Consider the following 16,815-nt stretch of genomic DNA (forward strand, 5'->3'; position numbering starts at 1 on the left):
CCTGGGGGGCACGGGAGGACGGCAACCAACAAGTGGAGACAAGGAGGAACCCGGGTGTAGAGTCAGGAAGGAGAGACAGGAGTCTGATTCCTCAGGGCCTGGATTAAAGGGCTCTGCAGGGCCTGCACTGACCCGTGCTGGAATGCCTGTGCCCTGCTGCCTCTGGGTGACTCCCTGTGCTCCACAGGGCAGGGGATGAGCTGCTCCTCGGGGGGGAGGCAGCAAGAGGGGCCCTGAGGCCACGCTGTGTGTGGGACCTGACCCTGAGCTCCTGTGGGACCCACCTGGAGGTGGCAGCGGGGCCAGCGAGGCTTCAAACTGAGCAGGAGCAGAGACCAGACGAAAACAGTCCCCCAAGGGTCCTATCCTGCCTCCCAGTAAATCTCTGGGATGGCTGAGCCTGGCCCTGCTGGATAGATTTACACCACTAAGGCTGGAGCAGGAGGGATTTTGTCAGGGCTGTCTCTCGGCATCACCAGCAACTGAGACCACCTGGGTCGCTGGAAACCTCCATGTGCTGAACAACAACAAACACATCCTCAGGCCCCCAGGGGGTGGGAGAAGACACAATCCATGGGCAGATTCAGCACCTGCAGCGTGAAGGGGAACAGGCCCTACCCGGGCTTGGTGCTGTCCCGGGCAGAGCGCGGTGAGGGGGGCGCCGGGGGACGGGGTGTGTGTGGGAACGGCCGCAGAACAAAGCCGTGGAGCTGGGGGAAGCAGGCACAGCCATTCCCGCTCCTATTTTTATCGCACTTCCCAAGGAAGTGCGGCGCACGCTCCCCCTGGGAGCCCTCCAGCCTCCCGAGGGGAGAAAGTGGAGCTGCTGGCCAGGGCTGGGCCGGCACGGGTGGCACCTCAGCACAGAGGCACAGGATCAGTTAGGTTGGGAAAGACCCCCGAGATCATCGAGTCCGACAGAATACTGGTTCACAAGCCCCAAAAAAACCCAGCAAACCACCCCACAAACAAACAAGGCAACAACAAACCCCCCAACCCAGCAGGCAGATGCACCCACGTTATCGAGCCTGCTGTTCTCTTCCACCCAACATGCACGTTTTCAGAGACCTTGCTATGAGCACAAGGCAGGGGGTCCATCCAACAATCTGGGACGTTGCAAATCCTGGTAGGTGACGATACCCTCAGCGGTGCTGTTAAGCGTTGCAATAAGCAGGGGCAGGGGCACAACTAAGAAAGTACTGAAGTCTCACAATGCATAGGGAATCGCAGGAATAAAGTTCAGCAACAAGTGCTGCAAACCAAATTCCCTAAAAGAATTAAATTTTAAATTTATTTAAATGAATGTATTAAATTTTTATTGCCTATTTATTTAAACGAATTTATTAATTTTTATTGCCTATTTATTATAGATAATTCTACATGTTTATTTATTATAATATAGTATATAAAATATAGTATATTTTATACGGTAAAAATTATATATATTATTATATATATTATATAATTACGTTAACCATGATATATTATATAGTATTAATATATAGTATTGTATAGATATTATATATTATATATTATATATTGTACATAATATATTATATATTATATTACCTTATATTGTTATACTATTATATCTATTTATTAGATATACCACATATACTATAATAAACTCTGAACATCCTCCGCACGCTGCGGCAGCCAGAAAAACACACGGGCACGGTTCAGACACGCCGTTTTCCATGGAAACGCCCCGATCCCGGTGCCCCCCCCCCGGTCCCTTTGTGGCTCCCCCGCCCTCCCTCGGGCCCCACGTGGCGTCACGGGGGACACGCGTCGCGCGCGTGACGTCACCGCGCGTCGCGTCGCGCGTCGATGACGCGGCGGGGCCAGCGACGGCGGGTCCCGTAGCGGGGCCGCACATGGCGGCGCGGCCCGGCCCGCGGGAAGATGAACAAGGGCTGGCTGGAGCTGGAGAGCGATCCCGGTGCGCGGGGGCGGCCCGGGGGCGGCCGGGGAGCTCCGGGGGCGGGCCGCGGCGGCCAGGGGGCTCAGAGGGCGCGCGGGGTGCGGGGGCCGGGCCGGAGGGTGCACAGGTGGAATTTTGGGGGGTTGGGGTGCTCAGGTGGAAGTTTGGGGCTTGTGGAGTGCACAGGTGGGAGTTTGGGGGGCTGGGAGGGTGGGGTGCGGTTTTGGAGGGTGTGGGGTGCCCAGGTGGAGCTCTGGGGGCTGTGTGCGTGGGGAGGTGTCTGGGGAGGGCTATGGGGTGCACAGGTGGAGCTCCGGGGGGCTGTGTGCGTGGGGAGGTGTCTGGGGAGGGCTGTGGGGTGCACAGGTGGAGCTCTGGGGGGCTGTGTGCGTGGGGAGGTGTTTGGGGAGGGCTGTGGGGTGCACAGGTGGAGCTCAGGCTGTGCGTGGGGAGGTGTCGGGAGGGCTGTGGGTGCCCAGTGGAGCTGGGGCTGTCGTGGGGAGGTGTCTGGGTGGGGTGCACAGGTGGAGCTCCGGGGGCTGTGTGCGTGGGGAGGTGCCTGGGGAGGGCTGTGGGGTGCCCAGGTGGAGTTCTTGGGGGCTGTGTGCGTGGGGAGGTGCTGGGGGAGGGCTGTGGGGTGCACAGGTGGAGTTCTGGGGGGCTGTGTGCGTGGGGAGGTGCCTGGGGAGGGCTGTGGGGTGCAGGCCCCGAGTAGGAGGGGTAGGGGTTGTGGGAGGGTGTGGAATGGGAACAAAGGCTGGGAAGGGGTTGCAGGGAGGGCAGAGATGCTGAGGGGGTGCCCGGGGTGGAGGGTTGGGACGGCAGGTGAGGCTGTGGGGGCTGCGGGTCTGCAATGAAAGGGGACTGTGGAGGGTTACAGAGCCCATGGGGGGGTCATGGAGAGGTTAAGGGGGTGCAGGGCAGGCTGGGTATGGATGTGCAGGTGTTTGGAGGGCAGGGATGGGGTGGATGGGGCTACAGGAGCACTGTGAAGGCTCAGAGTGGGGCCCGAGCTCAGGGGCACCTGTACACAGGGTGTGGTGCCCCAGACACTCTGTGTGCATGTGGGGTGATAAACCTGGTGGTCTCTGTGGGAAACATCTGCAACACCGTGAGGTGCAGCACGAGGCATTCCCATTGTTTGCAAACACACCCTGGAGTATCACTGAGACACAGGCAGAGCGGGGTGTGTGGAGTGCCCTGTGCTGCAGGAACAGCCCTGACTGGCAGCTTCAGGGGACTGAGGACACCCTGGAGCAGGGGGGGGCTATGGGGTGTCCCTATCGTGTGTGTCACACCCTGCCATGGCTGTGCAGGGTCACACCCTCTCCCCCTGGAAGTCCAGGAGAGGTAAGGTGCTGCAGAGCCCACAGTGGGGCTGAAGGATCACAGGCATCTCCCTCCTGTGTTGGAGAAGGTGGATTCTGTGATGGAGTCCTGAAATTGTTTCACAGGTTGGGATCTGGGGGGCAGAGCTGGTGTGGGCTGGGTCATTGTCTGAGTATTGTTTTAACACTGCTGAGTTGCTGCAGTGGGAGCTGTTCTGTGGGATGGGGTGGTGAGTTTTTGAGGCTGTGAGTGAGCAAGTTGGACCTCTGGAATTACACTGGTCTGCTGTGCTCGCTGAAGGATTCTGTCTGTTCCCAGCCACGCTGGGCTTTGCTGCTCTTTATCCTCTTTACTGCTGCTTGGGAGCTGCTGAAATCATCCCCAACCACTCCATCTTCACCACAGCAAAGCTGAAGACAGGGCATGGTTTGGATTCTTATAGCTGGGAGGGAAGGTTTGGTTGAGAGAGAACCTGTCTGTGCAGAGGAAGGTTTCCTTTGGGATGTGGCAGTTCTGTCGCGAAGGTGGCAGCTAGGTCAGCTGTTAGGAGTGACCAGTGTGCTGCTCTCAGCCTTCAGCACATCCCACGAGCTGCCCAGCCCTCACTGTGGGGCTTGGAATCGGGATCTTTGGGTGCTTTTCTCGTCAGGAAGGGGTGGGAGATCCAGGTTTGTGTGGAGAGAGGAGCCTTGGGAACACCCAGGCGTTGCTGTGTGTGCTTGTGGACACCAGAACGTGTCCCAGGTGACCCAAATAATTTGATATAGGGGTTTGGGTGTTCCAGGAGCGATGGCAGCAGCAGGACTGCTCATTTCAGGGACGCTGAGGTAACACAGTTGGAGAAGAAGGGAGGGTTGGAAGGGACCAGGACGGTGCCGAGGTTTGATGTGATGGTGGGGCATGGGAGCAGGCTCTCTCTGGTTTTAAGCACATTATTTCTGCAACATATTTCTTCCCACTTGACAATTTTGTAAGAAATGAGTTTTCTACTAAGTTAAGGAAGACTTTTTGCTCCCAGAAGTTTTCTCCCTGTTTTAATAATTTTAGCTTTGGTGTGGAAGCTCCTTGGGCTCTTCACTTCTTAACTGAGCTACTTACTTCAGGGTCCTTAAATCTGTTGCTTACAGGGATGTCTCTCAGGATTTAATCCTTCTTATTGGTATTCCCTGGACTTCCTCCCAGGCTTTCAGCAGCCTTTATGTGGGAGCTAAAGAGGCAGATTTGTTATTCCAGTCTCGAGCTCGCTCACTCCCTGTGCAGGGTGACTGCCTGGAAATCAGGCTGACTGCTTTGCTGTGCATCCTAGTGGCAGCTGCCACTCAGTTGCTGATGTCTGATAATCCTTTGGTGTCCTTGCTGTTGTCTCTGTATCCCTGGTTATGTCCTCCTGGACCAGGAATTTTGTAGTCACTGGAGACAGGCTCTTAGATTTGGTCCACCAAGAAAGAGGGAGATGAAGACGAGCCTTTTGTCCCTTGGACTTCCCTGCAGCCCTGTTGCTGTGAGCTGCTTTCCTTTCACTGCCTGTCTTTCACTAACAAGAACAGAAATTATCTTCCTTTAAAATCTCCTGTGATCTATTCAGCCGTTTTCCCCTCTGGTTTAAAGTGTGTGTGTTGTTCAGGTGCTTCCTGCTGCTGCTCACGGTGGGGATTTACTTCTTGGCCGGTCACCTGCAGTGGGTCAGGGTGCCCAAGGTGGGTCTGGCTGCACTGGGCTCTGGCAGGAAAGGGCTGGTTCAGGTCCTCTTGAGGAAGAGGGTGATGAATTGGGATGGAGGGATGAAGGGAGTCAGAGCCAGGAGTCAGCATCCCTGCTGCTGGGACTCAGTGTGATCCTAGTGCTGTTCTGCTGTGGGCTTTCCAGCTGTGCCGTGGCCTGGGACCATGTGGGACCTTTGAGGGATTGTGGCAGCTGGTTTCCTTCTGCCTTCTTCAGACAGAAGTAACCTGTTGGTTTTGTTCCTTTCCAGGTCTTTTCACACTCCTGGTGGAAGATTTTGGTGAGTCCAAGAAGCCTTTATTTGAAGTCAGTTTTGTGCCTGACATTACCCCATCCTTTCTGGTGGGCTTTACACCAGCTTCTGCCCTTTGTCTGCAGGGGTCAAGGGAGTGCAGGTTGAAGAGATTTATGATCTGCAGAGCAAATGCCAAGGGTAAGTCAGAGGCCTCAGAGTGTGAGTTTTGTGAAGTGGAATGGTCTGTGGACCTGGGAACTCATCGCCAGGCGTTCAGAGGGGCTGTGTGAGCTCATCCGAGTCATGGAGGTCAGTGCTGTACGTGATGGGCTAGGAGGGCTTTGTCAGGTTTGGGGCAGGTAGGGGACATACTGCAAGGGATTCATCTCTCTCTCCCCATGGAGAGGTGCAGTGCCCACCAGTGTTCTTGCAGCATGGGATTTCTGCCTGTCCCAGTGCTGTGAAATGGCTTTGAGGTTGTTGCTTCTTAAAAGCCATTGCTGAACTCCTCCTGAGAATGAATACAAGGTGGGTGTAAAGAAGAGGTCATTTGGTGGTCAGGCACTGTTCTGCAGGTCAGTCAGTGTCCAGAGGGGAATTTCCCTTTTCTTAAGTCTCTTAAGACTTGTCAAACCCCGAAGTTTTCAGTCTTGATTGTTGGCTGAGCCTGGAGCATCAGCACAGGAGGTGTCTTCAGTAATGTGGGCTGAGGGCATTGTGCCACGGGTGGTGCTTCTGCTTTTCCTCCCTGGTCTTTGCTCTACCTGTGGTTTGAAGCAGAAGGTTTGTGGTACTGGGCAGGGCAGCCCCACTGCTGTGGCTGGTCCAAGATGCTGCAGCTGCTGCCTTCTCTCCTCAGCCCTGTGTATGGGTTCATCTTCCTGTTCAAGTGGATTGAGGAGCGCAGATCCCGCCGGAAGGTTTCCACGCTGGTGGATGAGACATCGGTGATCGATGATGACATCGTTAATAACATGTTCTTTGCTCACCAGGTGAGGGAAAAGGGTGTGGGGGGTGTCTGCTGTGACACCTCGGGGAAGCAGTGTCGTACTGAGAGGCTGCACTGCTCTTGCTGGTCATGGGGCAGCACCTCTTTCCTGGGAGCGTCTTCCCTGAGCTGCAGGTTGGAGGGAATGCAGCGAGGGCTGGGAGGCTGTGGCCTGAGCTGTGAGCTCATGGGGCACGGTGTGACTCACTGAGACTGGCCACCCTCCTTCCATCCAGAGCTGGGGCTGGGTCGCTGCTCTCACAAGCGGTTCTTGTCAGTACTTTTAAATTGATATCAATGCTGAGGGATTGTTGAAGGGCTACCTTGTTCCTGCTGGTTAAGCCTGTCCTTGTATCACCCTCCAGCTGATCCCCAATTCCTGTGCCACCCATGCCCTGTTGAGCGTCCTCCTGAACTGCAACAATGTTGACCTGGGCCCCACGCTGAGCCGCATGAAGGATTTCACCAAAGGCTTTAGCCCTGAGGTAGGAGCGGGGTGGGCAGGGCTGGTGCATGTGATTTGCCTCTCACTTCCCTCCTGGAATGATGGATGCTCTAATGAGTTGGCTCCTTCCCTGCCCTCTGTTTCTGCACGCTGCAGCAGAATTGCCTCTTCTCTCTTGTCTCCTTGCCTTGCCTTGCTCAGAGCCTTGGTTCCTAGGCTGGGCATGGCTCTGAGCCTTCTGTTGTGTTCTTGCTCTCTGTGTTCAGAAGTCCTCTCTCCTCCATTCAGAGCTATTATGAAGTTTGTGTTTCTCTCTAGCTGTAATTTCTTCAGTAGAAATTGTGTTCTCTTTCCCTCTTGGGCTTTACCTGTAGCTCAGAAGAGCAGAGTGTTTGCCTGGAAGTTGCTGTCCTGGTCCTGTGTGTGAATGGAGGGAGGGAGTGGGTGAAGCCTTTTGTTTGTCCCCTGTCACTTCTCAGCTGTTCTCCTCTCTTGCTGTTGGCTGCAGAGCAAAGGCTATGCCATCGGCAACGCCCCGGAGCTGGCCAAGGCCCACAACAGCCATGCCAGGTGAGTGTGTGTGCCTCCAGGTGCCTCTCACTGGAGGAGCAGACTCTCCACTGACCTCTCATGCCCTCCCAGGCCGGAACCGAGGCACCTGCCGGAGAAGCAGAACGGGATCAGCGCGGTGCGGACCATGGAGGCCTTTCACTTTGTCAGTTACGTCCCCATCAAGGGGCGGCTCTTCGAGCTGGACGGGCTGAAGGTCTATCCCATTGACCACGGTAAGATCCCGCCTGCCCTTCCTCACTGACACAGGTGAACAGCACCCTGGTGCGTCCAAATATATTGCCTTTCATTGCCACTTAGTGTTAGCTGATGTTGGTGGAGAATCATTCTGATGGCTCCCAGATTTGTCCTGAGTTTCAATAGCTCATTTTGGAGCCTGTGCATGATGCTGGGAACTGTGCCTAGAAGGCAGTTATTTCTAAATATGTTGCATTGCTTTTTCAGCCTTGCCATTTTTTTCCCCACTTGCTCAGGGTCACAAGGTACTTCTGCAGCTCTGAAATAATGTGGTATCACAAGGACAATTTCTCTTCCTCACTTTCTCCTTGTGCCAAATAACCACTGTGTGTTGAGGCACCAGGTCCCAACACAGATAGATCCCAGCAAGCTGCCCAGGTTACTCCCTTCTTTTACAACTTGACTGCTTAGTTCTGTCTTTCAGACCCTTGTTTATCCCTGCTAGGACTGAGTTTCTGTCTGTCAGGCCGTTTGGTAAGGTACCACTTCATATAGAGGCTGACGCGTAGTCCTTCTGCCTCCTTGGCCCCTTGCTGACTTGCCCCCTTGTATGTAAGGGAGCCATGGGATTGCCTATGTTGGGGAAGGCAGGATCTGCTCTGTGAGTCTGAAGCAGGAGCCTTGGCCTTCTCTGCTAAGTCCAGCTGTGTCTTGTTATCACAGGGCCATGGGCTGAGGACGAGGAATGGACAGACAAAGCCAGGAGAGTGATCATGGAGCGCATCGGCCTGGCCACTGCAGGGTAATCTCCTGAGCTGTGGGGCAGACACCAGCCCCCTGCTGTTTTCCCCTGGGTTATTTCTGCTGTGGTCTCTGAGCAGCAAGTTGTGCAAGTAGGGGTGGAGAATGTGGAGGTGCAGGTGCTCTGCCTCATTGCCTTCTATTGCCTGCAGAGCACACAGAGAAGCTGCATTTTGCAAATGGTTGCACAGTGTATGAGTGGCCTAACGAGGCCCCTGTTAGCTGGAGTCCATAGGAAAAGGAATGGTGCTTCTGGTGCTGAGATGGGCCTCTGGGATGCTTGGGCATGAGAGTGACTGAGCACTGGCACAGGTTGCCCAGAGATGATGTGGAGTCTCCATCCTTGGAGATACACAAAAGCTGTCTGGTTGAGGTGCTGGTTACAAGCACTGGGTGATCCTGCTGGAGCAGATGACTTCCTCAGGTCCCTTTCCACCTTACCCAACCAGTGAGTGTGAGGGGTGTTTTGTGTGGTGGCTGAAGCAACCTTGCTCCGCTTCATCAGCCAGTGTGTGGTTTGACTTGGTTTTGGGGAGGAGGCTCGGGTGTGTTGATGTTAGATGCCCGGGCAGGAGATGGAGGTATGTCTGGCAGCCTGCTCCCCTGTGCTGGGGGACAGGCTGTCACTGCTGGCCCATGGCTGAGCCCACTGGCCCTTCCTGCAGGGAGCCCTACCACGACATCCGCTTCAACCTGATGGCCGTGGTGCCCGACCGCAGGATGAAGTACGAGTCCAAACTGCACATCCTCAAGATGAACCGCCAGACTGTGCTGGAGGCCTTGCAGCAGGTAGGACAGCCCAGGCCCTGAGGGAGGGTGAGCCTGGGCTGGGAATAAGCTGTTTTTAGGGCATCTCCCTGTGTTGCAGGAACCCCGATTTTTGGGGTTTTGTTTGGCCTTGGGGAAATGTCTTGTGGGAAGAGGAGATAAGCAGCAAGGCTGGTTGGCCTTTTGCTGCTCATGTGGGAGGTCACTCACCCATGGCACTGTTGGTTATACACCTGGATACTCAGTGGTTGGCTCCCCCTCACAGGCTCTGGAGTGCTGGGGTGCGAGGGACGTGGTTTGGGTCAATCCGATCCAGCATTCACTTTCTGTCTGTCATTTGCCTTCAAGCTTATCCGAGTAACTCAGCCTGAGCTGATACAGACCCAGAAGTCTCAGGAGTCTCAGCCTCCCGAAGAGGCAAAGCCAGCCAGCAGCAAGACTGTGACTCCAGAGAACACCCACCCAGGTAGGCCCCCATGCCAGTGGAGCTTCAGAGTGGGAGGCTTAAGCCTGGGGACACTGGTGATAGCTGCAGATGGGGGTGATGGTGTGATGGAGCATAAGAGCTCTTGTGTGGGGTGGGCAAGGGGTGGCAAGAAGACAGAGAGTAGAAGGTGACAGTGCTGGTGATGAAAGGCTGTGCTGTGTTTGTGTGGCAGATGGCACCGATGAGTCTCCCAGCCAGGGCCACCCCGTGGCCACACAGAGCCCACCCAACAAAGCCAAACCGGGGCCAAAGACATCAGTGTGCGGCATCAACGGGGCACCTCCAGGGAACCCCAACCCCATCGTGCAGAGGCTGCCAGCCTTCCTGGATAACCACAACTATGCCAAATCCCCCATGCAGGTAGGCTGGAGCTCTGTGGGATTGTGGCTGTCAGCTGTCCTAAGCCTGGCCCAAGCCTGCCTGCCCTGGCACTAACCCAGGCTGGAAGGAGAGAGAGTCAATAAAGACTGACCTGGCAAAGGATTTAGTGTTAATGTGGGTCAACTGAGCACGCAGGGGGAAGGGTCTCCCTGTCTTCTCTCAAAAGGGATGAGTCCCAGTGTTGGTCTGGACCAAGGATGTGTCCACTGGGCTCTTCCTTCTGGCCCCACTACTGGCAGGCCTTCAGCAATGGTGTTTTGCAGGAGGAGGAAGACCTGGCAGCAGGAGTGGGTCGCAACCGGGTGCCAGTCCGACAGCACCAGCAGTACTCGGATGATGAGGATGACTATGACGATGATGATGAGGAGGAAGTTCGTAACACCAACTCAGCCATCAGGTGACGGCTTGAGCTGAGGGCAGGGGCCAGAGAGCTGACATTTGCAGAACTGCCAGCAGGGACTTCCAGATCTCTTTCCTGAGCACTGATAGTTGTGTTATCCTCTTCACCTGCTATTTCACTGCTCACTCACTGGATTTTGTGTAGCCCTTGTGTAGCTCTTCACAACCAACCCTGAAATTCAGCTTTGGGGCTTTGAGGAACAGTTGCCAGTTCATCTCCTGGTGACAGTGTTGGTGTGCTCAGACTGTTCTCAGGCCAGGAAGGTGGGGTCATAGCAAGGGTGCTTTTAGGGTTTTGGAAGAAGAGCAGGGGTACACAGCACCCTGTAAGCCCTGGCTGTGTAGGGGTCCTTGGGACTGAGGAGTCAGTGGTGATGGTGTGCTGTCTGAGAAGCTGGTGACCCTGGGGGTGACCTAGAGACGTTTCAGGCCTTGTTTCATCCCAGCAGGCAGCCTAGAGTGCCAGGTGCAGAGCTGACAGCAGCTGTGCTGGGCCCCCACCTTCTTCTACCAGCTACTCACTTTCCCTGCTGTGTTCCTGGGCAGGTACAAGAGGAAAGGGCAGGTGAAGCAAGAGCATGTGGCGGGGGCTGCCGATGGCCAGCTCTCTGTCCTCCAGCCCAACACCATCAACGTCCTTGCTGAGAAGCTGAAGGAGTCTCAAAAGGATCTTTCCATTCCCCTGTCCATCAAGACGAGTGGTGGGGGTGCCGCTGTGGCTGTGGTCACCCACTCCCAGCCCTCTCCCACCCCCAGCAACGAGAGCACGGACACCGCCTCCGAGATTGGCAGCGCCTTCAACTCCCCACTGCGGTCCCCGATCCGCTCGGCCAACCCCACGCGCCCCTCCAGCCCCGTCACCTCCCACATCTCCAAGGTGCTCTTTGGGGAGGAGGACGGGCTGCTGCGCGTCGACTGCCTGCGCTACAACCGGGCTGTCAGGGACCTGGGGCCCATTGTCAGCTCTGGGCTGCTGCACCTCACCGAGGACGGCGTGTTCTGCCCACTGGCTGCTGCAGGTAGGTGCCTGCCAGCCTTTGGGGGGTGGCATCTCCCCTACAGTGACAGGAAGGTGTCCTTGGATTTCGAGAGTGGGTGCCAGTCCTTTGTGATGGCTCCTAATGCTTCCTTCTCCTCCGTGCAGATGGGGGGAAAGGCTCCCCCTCTTCCATCAAACCCGGTGAAGAGGCCCCGGTCGCGATCAAACTGGAGGAGAAGGAGGGCAGTGAGGCCAGTGACAGCAAAGAGAAGGTGGGACTTGGCAGGACCAGTGATCACCCTGGGGGGGAAAAGTATTCTCCCAAGGTGAGTTTTGTGCTGTGACAGCCCTGGGAGCGTGGAGCTCAGCCGGAGGCGCAGCGGCGCTGGCAGTGACCGAACCGCATGTGCACGCTGTCCCGCTCGCGTGTCGTCGCAGCCGTGCCTCGGGGCACAGGGCAGGGCAGGTTTTCCTCATCATCTCGGGGACCTTTGCCTTGGCAGTGGGCACAGCCCCTGTCTTTGCAGCTGAGATGTTCAGCCTGCTGTGCTGTCCTCCAGGCCAGGGGCTGGTGAGACCCTGCATCCCCAAATCCCACCCTGTCTGTGCCCTCCAGCCCAGGACAGGACCATGCTCAGGCAGCACAAGTTTACCAGGGGAGGAGAGCTGGCTAGAAACTGCTACTCAAAAGAGAAGCCTTTGGATTTGTTTTTGAGGGGAAGCAGGCCCTTTCCCCTGTACCAGAACCAGGTACAATGGGGCTGAGGCAGAACCCAGCTCCCCTGGGGCGTGCTGTAGTGAATTCCCTACAATGAATTGATCTCCTTCTTTGTTGTCCCCTGGCAAATGTTTTTCCTTTGATGAATCCTCCCTTTCCCAGTGCAGAGAGAACACCTGCCAGCTCACCCTGCTGGCTCCTGGGCTATGGTTGGGTCTGTGCTCACATTTTGTCTGCTTGGTACTGGTAGGAGCTGCTGGCGCTGCTGAAATGTGTGGAGGCAGAGATTGCAAACTACGAGGCCTGCCTGAAGGAAGAGGTGGAGAAGAGGAAGAAATTCAAGGTGTGTTGATGGCTTGTTTGTTTTGCTGATTTTGCTCCCCAAAGGTTTCTATCTGGGTTGTTTTTATGTAAAAATGGAGGGAGAGTGGTTCAGCTGAGAATGGCCATGGGGAGCATTCAGGGTCCCTTCTTCATTACCAAATAGCCCAGCAGGGCAGGGCTCCAGCCAGGGCAGACCACAGCCCTGGGGCAGCACTGAGGAGGGCCATGAAGCACTGGGCTGGGCCACAGCTGAACATCAGCACTCACAGAAGGAAGGGGGCAGTCTGCCCCAAGGCCTGGCAGGATTCCTGCCCTGCCCACCCTTGCCTCTTCCCAGCTGCCCTTTATGGAAAATGCTGGCATCTGAACTGGGATGGAGACAGTCCCAGTTGGAGACAGTCCCAGATGGAGACAGGCCCAAGCTAGGCTGAGAAGTGGGTCCCTCCCTGCTCTGGTCTCCTTGGTCTGTGGGCTGGACCAGGCAAGCCAGTTCTTTGTCCTGTTAGGCTTGAACTCTCCTTTCTCCCTACCACTCACTTGTGGATTTGTCTCTTTGTAGATTGATGACCAGAGAAGAACCCACAACTATGATGAGTTCATCTGTACCTTCATCTCCATGCTGGCCCAGGAAGGTGAGCTGTGCTGTGCAGCTGAGGGGATGAGGAGTGGGGTTTGGGTTCAGCTGGGGGAGCAGCAGCTGGGAGCCTGGGAAGCTCACCCTGCCTGGCTCCCTGTTTCTGCTGTGCCTGGGGAACACAGGGTAGCGCTCACTCCAGGGAGCCAGGTCCGCACTGTGTGTCTCGATGCATAGTCTCAGGAGGTGCCCACTGATGGGTTTTGAGTGAGCGAGGGAGGTAATTCCAGCCCTCCAGGCTCATGTCTGTGTGCTGTCCCTGCAGGCATGCTGGCCAGCCTCGTGGAGCAGAACATCTCGGTGCGCAGGCGGCAGGGAGTCAGCATCGGCCGCCTGCACAAGCAGAGGAAGCCGGACCGCCGGAAACGCTCCCGCCCGTACAAAGCCAAGCGCCAGTAGCCGGGGAGCCAGGACTGTGAGAAACAGCAGCTGGGGCTTTGTGCCTTTGGGCAATGACACTTGGATCTATGTTACCCTTTGCCCAAGGAAGAGGGACCACAGAGACAAGCCCTCGGCAGAGGTGGAGCCTGGGGACAAATGGATATCAGGTTTTCCTCTGCGCCTGAGTTGTGAAGGGCAGGAATATGCCTCAAGGAGTCCCTGCAGCAGAAGGCAATCCAGAGTGCCCCAGCTGCCTGACCATGCCATGACAGTGCCCCGACACTGCGGGGCTGTGTCTCAGTGCTGTGGCTGAGGACTGTGATGGGAAGGAAAGAGCCCACCCAGCTGGTGGTGGGTCTGGAGGTGTGGGAATGCCCATGTGGGGCTGTGCTGGCCACAGCTGGCTGTGGCTTGTGTTCTCCTGCATCCAGGCCTTCAGCTCTGTGCTTCCCTGGGCCAATCATGTCTGTGTTTTCTATCCTTGTCCCTCCCTTCCCCAAACTTGTTTTTGGTCCTAATCTAGGCTTTGGCCATTCTGAGCAAGGTGGCTCTGGGACAGAGCCCCTTCTGCCCCCACCCCACACTGCACTGTCCCAGTGCCCAGTGCTGCCCGAGCTCCTGGGGATGGTGACAACCCTCAGTGTAGCTTTTCCCTGGTGGGTCGTGGCAGGTCTTTTGCTGGGTGAGGGTAGGTGGGCTTGTCCCTGGAGCTGGGCCTTGTGCCCAGCCCTCTGTGGTGGTGCTGGGAGTGGTCCATGGCTCTGCTGCCATGGCTGCTCCACTTGGGACCAGCCCCATGGCCCTGGCAGTGCCTGTGGGTCATGGGGGATTGTTCCAGTCCCTAGAGAAACTTCATGAATTATGTATGAACAGACCAGGTTCTTAGGGTGGCCTGGTGCTGCTGGATACAGCACCAGGGTGGATGCTGGATGTGGCTCAGTGAAGCCTCTCAGCATGGGGAGAGGTGACTGGTTGCTGCAGTGCTGGAGGTGGGATGGGGACAGCAGTGGAGGGAGCCCTCAGCTTCTCCTGCCCAAGACCCTGGCTGGCTGCTAACCAGAGCTTGCTGGTGCAGCCTAGCTGCCTCTTTCCCACTGCCTCCTGCCAGTGCTCTGCACGTGCTCTCCTGCCTGATCCCCCAGCAGCCTGGCAGAAATCTGAGGTGTCAGGGGTGAGCACCACCCTCCAGAGATGTCCTGTGGTGGAGCTGCCACAGGGCAGGACTGAATTTTTTAATATGTGTACGGATCTTGACTATGAAATGAAACAGTTCTTTTGGTATTTGTTGAAGGAAAGAAAATCCTTCTGTCTCTTGCTGTGTCTAATATCAAGTGCTGTAAATAATGGATCTGTCTGAAGGAATAAAGCTATCCTGTAACAGCCAGCCAAAGGAAAGGTGTGTGAGGGAAGGGAGGGGTGTGTGTGGCTGGGAGCACCAAGTGCCAGCTCCAGGCCATATTTCCCCCAGTAGCAGGTCTTCTGTGGTGTAAAGACTTGAGGAGCAACACCACCAGGTGCCTGTGCTGCTGGTGGAGTTAGGCTCAATTTATTGACACACGTCAATAGGAGGAGGGCAGGACTCACCTCAACAGGAAGAGGGCAGGAGGAGAGGGGGCAGCAGCCCAGCTGAGACCCTGAGCTGTGATGAGTTCCTGGGCTAGCTGGGTGGGTGGGATTCCTGACTAGAAGTCCAGGGCACAGATCAAGGCTGTGCCCCGTTTGATCCAGTGCTTCTGTGGCTTGTCTGTAGGAATCTCCACAGCAATCACATAGTTGGTGGAGTGGCCCGTTGTTGACAGTGTGCCTGTAATGGGGGAAGCAAGGGGGTGGTGTTGCTGCACATTGACAAGGGAGTCCTGGACACGTGACCCCCATCCAGGAGCCCCTGTCCCCACCCTGAGCCAGGTGACAGGCTGAGCAGGGCTGGGGGAAACAGGCACCTACCTGCACGGGTGAGAGTCTTGTAGATGGGGCACAGGTAGGAGCCAGACTCCGGAGGTTTGCGGTTGGGGACAGGGAGCAGCCAGATGATGGCCATCTCCGTGTACAGCTCCTTGGGCCGGGACTCTGCCAGCTGACCCGCCGCGGGGTCCCAGCGGGCGCCTTCCAGGAACAAGCCGTGGATGTAGCAGCCCACGTCAGGCTGCTGCTTCAGCTCCTTCACTGACTCCTTCATGACCTGCCAGGGGAGCGGGCATGGGGCCCTTGGGCAAGGCATGTCCCTCGGGGCTCAGACCTAAGGAGCCTCATGAGCTGCTCTTAGTTAAGCCAGCACTGCCAAAGGTGAGCCTGCCCCAGCTCTCAGAGGGGCTGGGCTGTGTTTTTTGGCTGGTCACACTGTGTAGGGCAGCCTGTGACAGCTGGTGGAGGGGGATGTGAGCAGGTCTGGAGAGGCAGAGAAGCCTCTGCCAGCCTTGGGGAGGTGTCTGGCAGTGTGGGTGGGTGTATCCGAGCACAAAGGGAGTGATGGGTCCACAGGCAGCTGTGCAGCTGGTGGCTTTACCTCTTGGGCAAGTCAAGGTTAAAACTGCTGCCTTTGTGGCCTTCTAGGAGCAGATTCCAAAAAAATCCAAAGCCTCCACCTGATTGACTGACCTTGAAGCTAAACGAGATGGTGTCGATGGAGATGACGGACTTCCTGGCGAAGTTCTGCAGTGTCCCTGTGAGGAAGGCCTGGGGGAAGAAGAACCCGCTGATCCAGAACACAGAGGGGATCCCGTGGCTGATCCAGTTCTGCAGGAATTCAATGCGCTGCACCAAGTCGTTCACCCAGGATGCCAAGGGCTTCAGCGATGGATAGGCCTGTGGGGCACCCACAGAGGGAGGTGCTGAATGCAGTCAAGGACAGCCCAGATCTCGTGCCCCAGTTGCTGACAGCTGCCCAGAGCCCAGGGGCTGGGAAGAACTGTGAGCTGCACTAGGCAGGAGGTATCTCTGTGCCAGGGGAGCAAGAGCATGAGAGACAGCCCAGACCAGTGGTGGTGGCTGGTGACCCATTCCCCTGGTTTGGTGAGCTCTGCTGGGCAGCTGGGCTGGCTGGGGCATGTACCTTGGCATTCCATATCTCAGGAACAGTGTTGTTGTACAAGCTGCTGGCCATCAGCTCCAGTCGAGAGGACATCACGACCAAGCCCTTGAGAGCTTTCAGCAAATCATTCAGACTTTGAGCAACCTCCTCCAGGAGCTTGTTGTACCTACAGGGAAAGAGCAGAGGAAGCAGAGCAACTCTGCAGTGATTTATCACCCATGTCTGCCCAGAGAGGGTATGGACATCTCTGTACACGAGTGAAGCTCCTCCATGGAACCCCCAGCCCCAATCCTCTTCAGCAGGGTCTCACAGCTGTGCCCCCAGTGCTGAACTGCTGACAGTAGCAGAGGGAGACATGGATCAGACCCCACAGGACAGGGATCAGCCAAAGGTCCCAGCTTGGACAACACAGTTGTTAGCGTGGCTGCCAACCCCACTGCCGTGCTCAGCACTGAGGTTCCCCAAAGGTGGGTGGGAGCAGGGGCCTGCACATCTCTGCTGTTTCCCGGGATGTGATCCCACAGG

The 16,815-nt window shown here is 56.3% G+C and overlaps 2 protein-coding genes across 3 annotated transcripts in view; one reads left to right on the forward strand and one right to left on the reverse strand.

The window, feature by feature from the left end:
* Window positions 1-1,825: 1,825 nt before the first annotated feature.
* On the forward strand, window positions 1,826-14,646 carry BAP1 (BRCA1 associated protein 1). Of its 2 annotated transcripts, none has more exons than XM_050313024.1 (17): window positions 1,826-1,942; window positions 5,226-5,255; window positions 5,354-5,408; window positions 6,070-6,202; window positions 6,564-6,683; window positions 7,152-7,213; window positions 7,286-7,428; window positions 8,114-8,192; window positions 8,857-8,980; window positions 9,308-9,425; window positions 9,619-9,806; window positions 10,091-10,224; window positions 10,773-11,245; window positions 11,371-11,531; window positions 12,174-12,266; window positions 12,807-12,879; window positions 13,147-14,646. In XM_050313024.1, exons 1-17 carry the CDS (start codon window positions 1,906-1,908, stop codon window positions 13,278-13,280), a joined length of 2,157 nt encoding a protein of 718 aa, XP_050168981.1. In that variant the 5' UTR covers window positions 1,826-1,905; the 3' UTR covers window positions 13,281-14,646. The 2 variants fall into 2 exon arrangements, with proteins under 2 accessions (XP_050168981.1, XP_050168982.1); XM_050313025.1 differs by having other exon boundaries at window positions 11,371-11,477.
* A 161-nt stretch (window positions 14,647-14,807) lies between these two features.
* Window positions 14,808-16,815, reverse strand: part of DNAH1 (dynein axonemal heavy chain 1) — a 67,610-nt gene continuing 65,602 nt past the window's right edge. Inside the window, exons 76-79 of the mRNA XM_050313052.1 lie at window positions 16,312-16,456; window positions 15,858-16,064; window positions 15,207-15,441; window positions 14,808-15,066 (exon numbers count right to left, since the gene is read on the reverse strand). Of these exons, the coding sequence (XP_050169009.1) occupies window positions 14,945-15,066; window positions 15,207-15,441; window positions 15,858-16,064; window positions 16,312-16,456 (709 nt within the window). The 3' untranslated portion in view covers window positions 14,808-14,944. The remainder of the gene's footprint in view (window positions 15,067-15,206; window positions 15,442-15,857; window positions 16,065-16,311; window positions 16,457-16,815) is intronic.

This window comes from Myiozetetes cayanensis, unplaced genomic scaffold, assembly GCF_022539395.1.
Source record: "Myiozetetes cayanensis isolate MyiCay16 unplaced genomic scaffold, myiCay2020 scf18, whole genome shotgun sequence".
Classification (NCBI taxonomy): Eukaryota; Metazoa; Chordata; class Aves; order Passeriformes; family Tyrannidae; genus Myiozetetes; species Myiozetetes cayanensis.

What these genes read in the sequence shown, in the direction of transcription:
- BAP1 (XM_050313024.1), top strand. Translation starts at nt 1,906, where the DNA reads ATGAACAAGGGCTGGCTGGAGCTGGAGAGCGATCCCG. An exon ending in TGCTGGAGGCCTTGCAGCAG is followed by an intron (nt 8,981 to 9,307) that starts GTAGGACAGCCC and finishes TTTGCCTTCAAG; the next exon opens with CTTATCCGAGTAACTCAGCC. An exon ending in CTGCCCACTGGCTGCTGCAG is followed by an intron (nt 11,246 to 11,370) that starts GTAGGTGCCTGC and finishes TCCTCCGTGCAG; the next exon opens with ATGGGGGGAAAGGCTCCCCC.